Source organism: Pygoscelis adeliae, unplaced genomic scaffold (assembly GCF_000699105.1).
Source record: "Pygoscelis adeliae isolate BGI_AS28 unplaced genomic scaffold, ASM69910v1 Scaffold105, whole genome shotgun sequence".
Classification (NCBI taxonomy): Eukaryota; Metazoa; Chordata; class Aves; order Sphenisciformes; family Spheniscidae; genus Pygoscelis; species Pygoscelis adeliae.
The window spans coordinates 2792796-2801972 of NW_008824807.1; the positions used below are offsets into that span (position 1 = coordinate 2792796).

The 9177-nt window shown below is 39.9% G+C and overlaps 1 protein-coding gene across 1 annotated transcript; it reads left to right on the forward strand.

Moving 5' to 3' along the window:
* Positions 1–660: 660 nt before the first annotated feature.
* OPRM1 (opioid receptor, mu 1) lies at positions 661–8887 on the forward strand. The gene is made up of 3 exons (XM_009324152.1): positions 661–1009; positions 1945–2465; positions 8746–8887. The coding sequence occupies exons 1-3, from the start codon at positions 667–669 to the stop codon at positions 8782–8784; spliced, it is 903 nt and encodes a 300-aa protein (XP_009322427.1). The 5' UTR covers positions 661–666; the 3' UTR covers positions 8785–8887.
* The last annotated feature ends 290 nt before the right edge of the window (positions 8888–9177 follow it).

The window sequence follows — 9177 nt, forward strand, 5'->3', positions numbered from 1 at the left end:
ATGGTTAATAGCATCTGTCTTCTTGTTTGATTGAAAGAACGTCTGTCCAACTTACATTGGACATTGAGATTAGTAAAACAATGTAGTAACCATCATTACAAATTATTTTAGAATTCTATAATTGTAAACAAACAAGAAAGTCTAAAAGCCTGAACTTTTAGACACAGTGGATTTGATAATTATACTAATCTTTTAGGTACTTATTCCCTAAGAAATGATGTCATTACTACTCCATAACCTACAAATTATTTCTGTTTCTACAGACCACAGTTCTGATACTCGACATGACATCAGCAAATACAGAAAATCTATCCATTTAGTACAGTGTCTGATATGTACAAATACAATTTTTTCAGCTTCTCTATTCTTTAGCGTCTATAATATTGTTTCTTCTATGTGTATCCTTTCTCTCTCCACAAGTTAAATTAACCTTTTCTTTTCTTTTTTACACCCTTTAGCTAATGCCTCGCTGAATTGCAAACATTATTGTAGATAAACCATAGCAAGGTCATTTGGTTAAGAGCAGAAAAGATCATCTTTGACAGTATCTAGCACATTATTTCACAGAATTTTCATATAGATGGTGCACCAGACTCAATTTTGTTTAACATTGTCCGCTGTGGTCATTCACATGCTTTGCTGATTTTTTTTTCTAGGTACACGAAAATGAAGACTGCCACCAATATCTATATTTTCAATCTTGCATTGGCAGATGCCCTAGCAACAAGTACTCTGCCATTCCAGAGTGTGAATTACTTGATGGGAACATGGCCATTTGGTACCATCCTTTGTAAGATTGTTATATCCATAGACTACTACAACATGTTCACCAGTATCTTTACACTCTGCACCATGAGTGTGGATCGCTATGTAGCTGTTTGCCATCCAGTTAAGGCCCTTGATTTCCGTACTCCCAGAAATGCCAAAATTGTCAATGTCTGCAATTGGATTCTTTCTTCTGCCATTGGCCTGCCAGTTATGTTCATGGCAACTACTAAATACAGGCATGGTAAGTAAGTCTGGCTTTCATTCCTAAATTGAGTATTTCAATGTTTAAACTCCTTTCTGCATTGTTTCACTTTATTGTAGAGGCATTGAATTAACTTCTGACCTCCAACCGGTATAAAGCACGTGTCAGTGCAAATGGACCCCTTCAACAATTTTGCATCTGGCTGTAGTTGACTGGACACAGAACTGCACATGATCTGTCATTTACAACAGGCAGCTCGAGCTCCTTCTGTGGGTCTGTGTGAGTCTCGCTGCCCCACACTGTTACTGTAGTGTTTGGAAAAGCGTCTGTGCCTGCCTGCCTTCTGCTGCGGGGTGGTTATGCGCTGCCCTACAGCACAGAAGCCTGTGTTTTACCCGGGATATTCCCGCTGAAGTTGGCAGTCATAGATATGTTGCACCTATTCTGGCAGGATACAGAGCAGAGAGCACATTCTGGATCACTGGTGCTCAAAGACCTTCTATGAAGTGACAGCATCTCAGCATAAATCCAAACCCTCCATAGTGCACAGTTACCAAGTGTCATGTCATTCTCTTCCCCACTGCTCTGAAATACCCAAAGTCTCAGCAGATACGGTGGTTAAACCATCTTTCTTTTCACCAGGTTTTATACTGAAAGTGAAAATGATCCAAAGTTTATGGCATTTATGACAATTCAACTCCTTTTCTTGTCCAATATACATGCAATTCCAAGCAATAAAATGCGACAGAGAACACGTTACTTCTTGTTTTTCTAACTCACACTTCATACCTGTTTTGCAGCACTGTGTCCTATCAATGTTTGTGCCGATGACAGGTCACAGATTGCTTCGTTTTACCTGTTTACTTAGTAAATCTTCATATATTTGCCTATGATATTTAACAAAAAAGGTTTAAAGAAAAGCAGCTGAAAAACTGACCCGCTTGTACTTCTCTGCTGTTTTCCTTTTTCTCCAGGCTCTATTGACTGCACACTTACGTTCTCCCACCCTGCGTGGTACTGGGAGAACCTCCTGAAAATCTGTGTGTTCATCTTTGCCTTCATCATGCCAGTCCTGATCATTACCGTGTGCTATGGGCTGATGATTTTACGCCTGAAGAGCGTTCGCATGTTATCTGGCTCCAAAGAGAAGGACAGGAACCTGCGGAGAATCACGAGGATGGTTCTTGTAGTGGTGGCGGTGTTTATTGTCTGCTGGACTCCCATCCACATTTACGTCATCATTAAAGCCCTGGTCAACATCCCAGAAACTACTTTCCAGACTGTCTCTTGGCACTTCTGTATTGCTTTAGGGTATACAAATAGCTGCCTTAATCCAGTCCTTTATGCATTTCTAGATGAGAATTTCAAAAGGTGTTTCAGAGAGTTCTGCATCCCCACTTCCTCAACCATTGAGCAGCAAAACTCCACCCGAGTCCGACAAAACACTCGTGACCATGCTTCCACTGCCAACACTGTGGACAGGACTAACCATCAGGTATGACTAGCAGTGGAGATGTCATCTCTGGATCCAGGCCTCCCGCTTGGAGATGACATGTATTCAGAAGTTACAGTTTATACTGATTTGTAGATATTTGAAGGTCTAAAGACTTTCAGGGTTATATTTGAAACTGGTGTATGCATACACAGAGACCCCAGTCCTGCACAGTGCTGGTTGTTCTCTCCGCTAGTTGATGCTCAGAAGCTGAGGGCTTTCAGAGGTACCTTGCATGACCGGGTCCAGTGTGCATGCATATACGAAGCACACAAAACAGGGTTTCATTTGCAGGATGTTTACGACAGGTGGCTCTTTTAGAACCGGTTGGAGATTAATCACAGATTTCTCTATTCATACTCCTTGTCTGCTGATGGAGACAGGAGTGGGACAGAATATAGATCTCCCTTCTTCTCCCATTGCAACAATGAATAAAATAGAGAATAAACTGTGCTTGTACACTTTTGATTGATGTACAAAGAAGGCCTACCTGGCCTTGTTTGTCCTGGAAGACATGCGAGAATTAGACAAAGGCTTGTCTACATGCAGTTCTTATATCAGATAATTATCTGTGTTGGCTAAGATGGGCTTTGAGATAGATAGATAGATAGATAGATAGATAGATAGATAAAAATATACACACATGTTAAGGACTATTGTGCCATTTTGCCATTTAAGGTATACTGAGAATATTCCTTTTCCATGTAGAAAAAGGCTTTGAGAAGTAAGGATTTTATGGCACAGCAGATACCAAGAGAAATAGATTTTTTTTTTTTAATTCAGGCTATTTTTGCTTAGCTTTTGCAAAGAAGCTCTTTTATTACATGTTCAACATCCATGTTCCTGTGATTAGTCCTGAGAATTTCCAAGCCCAGTCCCTCAGTGAACATCAAGCAAAACATGAAAGCAAATCTTAACATTCTTGAAAGTAACTCAAGCGCATCACAAGCACTAGAAAAAGTTTGAGTCGTCTCTGTAGTTCATTAAAAAGAAGAACAAAAGGCACAAGTATAGTTCATTCCTTGCCATATCACCTTTCAGCAATATACTTAGGTTGATCCTGCACCAGTTTCTCACTGCTGCCACTTCAGCCTCAAGCTAGCTGCCTCCTCGAGGTGCAGAAGTCAATGGCTTCTTGTGAAAGCAGTTGCATACCTGCCACTCAGCTGCTGCCAGAAAGCCCAAATCAGAACATTACCATCTCCAAAGAAACAAAATAGTAATTGCACCAGAAAAGAGGAGGGAGCAGGCTAAAGGGAGACGGGCTAAAGGGACAACCTTTATTAAGCATCTGCAGTTGGTGTTGTCGTTCACCAGCATCTGATACATACATGCCAAACTGTGGCCTGTGAAATCAGTTAGCACCTGCCCAGTCTTACGCACACTGTGGTGGTGGAGCAGAACTGCCAAACTCGGCATAAGCGCATACATATATGTATGTATGTATGTATATACGTGTAGTATTTACTAGGTGTAGCGAAAATTTATTAGGCAGATTCAACTGTTAATAATGCATTTGTAACCCTCAGTGGAGTCAATATTTTGTGCATGTGTCTGACAACAGGATTGTATCTATATCTAGTACAATTCCAACTTTTTACAGTGCAGTGTGTATGCACATATTTTCTTTATTTAGTTACATATCTTTATAGTATTTTTGGGAGAGCTGCAGCCTTCTAAACTTCTACCCTTAGCAAAGATTAATATGGTACTGCCCAGAGGCTGAGTGAAATAAAGTGTATTTCCCTGGGCACTGAGCAAACACAATAGAAGATGATCCTTTCCACAAAGAGCTTTCAACTTACAGCAACAAGGGAGAGAGCCAGCTGAGGCAGGTGTGGACCAAGCAAGTGAAGTGAGCTTTATAGTGGCAATAAGGAGGAAGCTAGTCTCATAGTTCAGTTCTTTGTTGGCTGGGTGGGGGTTTTTTTTTTCCATTCAGGGAATAGTGATGAAATTAGTTAAGAGATAAAGCACATGTAAAGAGAAGTGAAGACGAAGATGCTGAAGGGAAAGGGAGGTGAGAGGAAGAGCGCAGAGGAGAAAGGGGAACATCAGGAATGAGGTCCGAGCGAGGCAGTAAGGAAGGAAACTGAAGCAAAGAGCCAATATGCATGGAACAAAAAAAGTGTATGCAGAGCTGTAAGAAATTGTTTGACTACCCAGCTTTGACTACTTTGGTAGCTCTTCCTAGCAACTAGCCATCAGTTTTCCCCAGGGCCATGGAGAAGACAACACTTGGAAGCTCATCTCCTCATAGATGGGTGGATAGGTCTCTTTGCATGGTTTGGTATTTGAAAGAACTTGAAGCGGCCACAAATTGGCCCAGTTTCCCTTCCCTCACCTCCACCCCTGCAGTCCTTGCTTTGGCAGCTGCTGCTGCTGCCACTGGCTTATTTCTGCCAGATGTGCTTGCTGGATGCTGACCTGAGCCTTCTCACTGCTGTGCTCCCTGGAGTACAGCACACCAGCTATCGGGTGCAGTCTTTCTCACTCTCCACAATGTCTATAGAATACATTCATGCCAAGCCATGTTCAAACCTGAATATTAAAACTTCACTTCTTTTTTTTTCTCCAGCAAACATTTCTGGAAGAGACAACATTTTTGTTGTCTGCTACTCTCAGAATGACAGACAAGGTTGTAGGACTAATCTACACTAAAAAGGCTCTCTGGGATAGTACTTACAAGTGTAACATCTAATAGGTTTTTTATTACTACTATTTTTTAAACGGAGAAAGCCCTAGGGTGAATGCAGCTTTTGCTCTCAGAAAAGAAAAAAAGAAAGAAAAAAAAAGAAAAAAAACCCAAACAAACCACTGTTTGCTCAAACAGTGAGCTTTTGTAAATTCTATTGGCAGGGCATTCTTTACACAGGTAAGTGCTTTCTGCACAAGAAACTCTAGCTAGTATGTCTGTATTGATCTAAGTATACTGACAAGCTCTTTCTTGTATAGACAAGGCCTTGGAGAGCATTTGGTATGAATTCTAATTGCAAGGCTGTATAGTACTCGGCACACTTCACGTCATTTTCAAAGAAACAGGTGTTCTACAAGTTGCTTTTTTGCCAAGTGAGAATTCTTTACTCCTGCTAAAGTTAATGAGAACTGCAAGCACTCGATCGCTCAACAGCTTAGGGCTTCACTTAAAAATAAGCATTCACTGGTGGAAGGAACAACTGTGTTTTCTATCAGTGCAAAAGCAGTAACAGGAAACATCATAAATATTCATATTACTCTGAGTTAAGATACTGGCCTTTGGCCTACTCTATGGCTCTTTGGCATTACCAAAAAGATCTAGATTAAGGGTTTGGTTATTGTTTTATCAGCATTTACAAAAAGTGGAAGAGCAGAACAAGTTCAAAACTCCTCCAGAAATGCAGCTTCTTTCAAATGCGCAGAGTAGCATCCGATCCATAACACTGACGGTGTGAGCATTTATAGAAATTGTACCTGCTCAGTGCAGCAACATAGTTCTGAGGAAGAAAAGACAGTAGCTGATCAGGCATGCAAAACCTGGAAGAGTTGTAAGACCGAGATGTTTCACGTCTGCGGGGGATGTATCCTGTGTTACACTCAACTAACTCCTGTGGTAAAATGCATGGGTTACATTTGTTCCAAAGTGAGCTTAAAGGTTTGGCTCACTTTAATTTTCAGGGAGGCATATGCAATCTCATAAGTGCATTTGCGTGAAGAGTTAAAACAAGAGAAGGAGTGATGGAATCCTGGAAAAATTGCTTGCAAAGCAAAACTGCTTACTTTGAACTTTTCTCTGTATGACCCAATATTGGTAGGGAATGGTAATAAAGGTCCAAATACCAGCTTTTGCAAATGGCCGAGGTTTTTTGATGTCATTGACATTAACCTGATTCATATCAAAGACCTTGACAAGTATTTTGAAATAGCTTTTACTTCAGATGCACAGAGATTCTCTGTATTAATTTATCTCTGAGATTTAAAGAAGTTTGAATATTTTTTAAAATTTAAAATTAATTGATAATTATTTTTTCCTGAAAACTGTTTTCCAAATACCTTTTATTTTTGTTAATATCTATCTGTTAATAACAAAAAAATCCTAAATGCTTAGGAAAATGGATTATTAATAATTACAGAAATCTGAGAAATTTCATTTGTTTCAGTGAGTTAGTTTCTTTGTGACCCATTTAAGTTTTTATAGCAGCCTCACCTGAATGTATCCAAGCAACTAAGCAAATTATGTATGGGCACATTTTCAGGACTATTTAGTCATCCTGTGTAACTATTTTTTGTGTTTTTCGCTTCTGGTGCTTTCTCCTTAACCACTGAAGTGTCTAAATGCCATAATGGAAGCTGCAAAGCCTCCTCATATGCTGAAAATGAGGCCTCAGATATGTTCAGTAACCAGAAGCTCTGGTACTTGTGCTCAGCCCTGGAAGCTTTGCCCTTATTGCTTGGATTGGCAGCCACGTGTAGAAATAAAAAGGATATTGGAGTAAAAAAACCCTATTTTTAAGTTGAAACAAGAAAAAATTGAAAGCTAGTTTCACTTTTATTAAATAAATGAAGAAAGTACTTTCTTACATTTTATTTTCCCAGTGCTATATGACAGATTGCAAAAAAATACGGGGAATGCTGGTGAGTCCTATGCGGAAACATGACAAAAGCTGGGCAGATTCTGTAACTCCAAACCTTGGCAGATTCACATCTGCCTGTATTAATAGAGAATGGCCTTTCTGTGTATTTTTAGAAAATGGACATATCTCCTTTATAAGTAATACTGTATTTCAATAATAATTACAAAGTACCGATTTCTTATAAAGCCCATTTCTGGCAAGATAATGACATCTATGAAAAGCTTGTCTAAATTCAATAGATCCTTAAAACTGGGCTTTCTTTCATAGCTGATTTGCACTGACATGGGCCCTTTGTGAATCTTCTCGGTAGCAGAGAAAACAGCATGTGTTTGTCAGACTATTTCATGAAAGCAAAGAACAACAAACTATGCTATGAGGACCAGAACTAATTAGATGGCTTCTAAGGTTGCCTGTGTTTGTGGCATTCCTTAAACTCTGAATTAGAATAAACAGGGAACAAAACATTTCAATTTTTTCCTTAATAAATTAGAAAAAGTTCACTGGTAAAAAAGTACAAAAGAAATGCTTCTATTTTATCTAATCCATAAAGATAAGTGAATATGGACTTCAAAATTCATTTTGGGATCTAGACTTCTCCAAAAGACAGGGACATTCACATTTAGGATCAGGTCAGTTTCTGGCCAAAAGGAGCTGAGGAGAAATGTTCGCAATACAGAATAAAGAAAATCCCTAAATATAGCATGTTAAATTGAACAAGCATTTGAGTTATGTTTTCACCTTGAAGAAATTTATCTCCAAATCAGAAGTCCTAACAGCCTCCACTCTGCTGAATGTGCTTGGAAAGTGATCCAGTTAGAAAATGCACTTTCCTTCTCCCTGCCCCAATATCCTTACCCATGTCCCACTACTTTTAGAGGAGCACGCTCCCTCTCTTGTCTCCACCAGGCTTCATCTGTGACTCTACTTTCCATACCGTAAACCCTTTATTCACAGTGTCTCCCACCCTGTTTTCAACAGTGTCTAGTGCTGCAGGACATTTGCTGGGCAGTAAAAAGGGTTGCAGACTTTCAGGATGTGCTGTGCAGTAAGCACATTTTCATCATTTTCTTGATGAAAACATCTGAAGTAACATCGTGCCTGTATGCAAACAGGACTTAGCATGGATACTGTGGACACACAGGGCTGAGAGGTTGTTGGGTTTGTTGATGTAAATCCATCTCACACAGAATTTAAACTAGACTTTAACTGCAAATCCAAAATTTAGCTAATGTACTGATGTGAGCACAGAATGTATTATCTAAAATACTAGCTAACTCCCCTACAACTGCTACAAAAAGAATACAAGGAGGCAGCGAAATCCCTCCATACTCGTGAAATTCTTAGAGAGTTCCCCTCTAGAATGAGAACAACTGGCTTGGTATGAAATACATTCTAATTCAAATTTCAGACCTCCTAATGTTTCTTTGTCTTTGAGGGTCAGCCATGAAACTTTTCTGTGATCATTTCCCCTGCCTTTGTCGCTTCATGGCAAAGGCACAGTCTTGCCTTACCCTCTGGGCTACCTGTTTAGCTTTATACAGCAGGACAGTAGCTGCAAATGAGAAGTAAATCCCTCTTGAAAAAGAAAACACACATGCAAACACACACACAAACTTGTGGGTGGGAAGAAATCAAGTAATTGTTCATTGTATTTGCAATTTCTTTCCTTTCAGTTGGAACTTCAAGAAGCTGAAACTACTCCACTGCCGTGACAGGGTCTCCTGCTGCATGGCTCTCAAAGCAATTGCACACCAGTGCCACAGTGTGTCTGGGCAGTATGCTATGGGAACGTGTAGGATACACTTTCCCTCAAAAAATACCACAGAGGAAAGTGCCTGCTTTTCCAGTCTGTCAAAAATTGCTTCTGCAGCACTTCTACATTGCGCGTAACAGAAGCATGAAACTTAACAGCAAGCAGAGCCAAGAGATACGGGGGCTTGCCAGGCTCCAGTGTTCAAAACAGTCATGTTTACCAGGAATACACACATTAGTCTAAAACAAAGCTACTGTACCTGTAGCGATCTGACATGCTCTCGACAAGTTACAGTGCTGTTAAACAGCTTGGAAACAAAAATTCGAAGGCTAGACAATGATAGTTTGAAAAA

Bases quoted from the DNA above. Each gene is read 5' to 3' on its own strand.
- OPRM1 (XM_009324152.1), top strand. From the start codon at position 667: ATGAAGACTGCCACCAATATCTATATTTTCAATCTTGCATTGGCAGAT. The intron at 1,010-1,944 runs GTAAGTAAGTCT...CTTTTTCTCCAG, and splicing joins AACTACTAAATACAGGCATG to GCTCTATTGACTGCACACTT. The intron at 2,466-8,745 runs GTATGACTAGCA...CTTTCCTTTCAG, and splicing joins TGGACAGGACTAACCATCAG to TTGGAACTTCAAGAAGCTGA.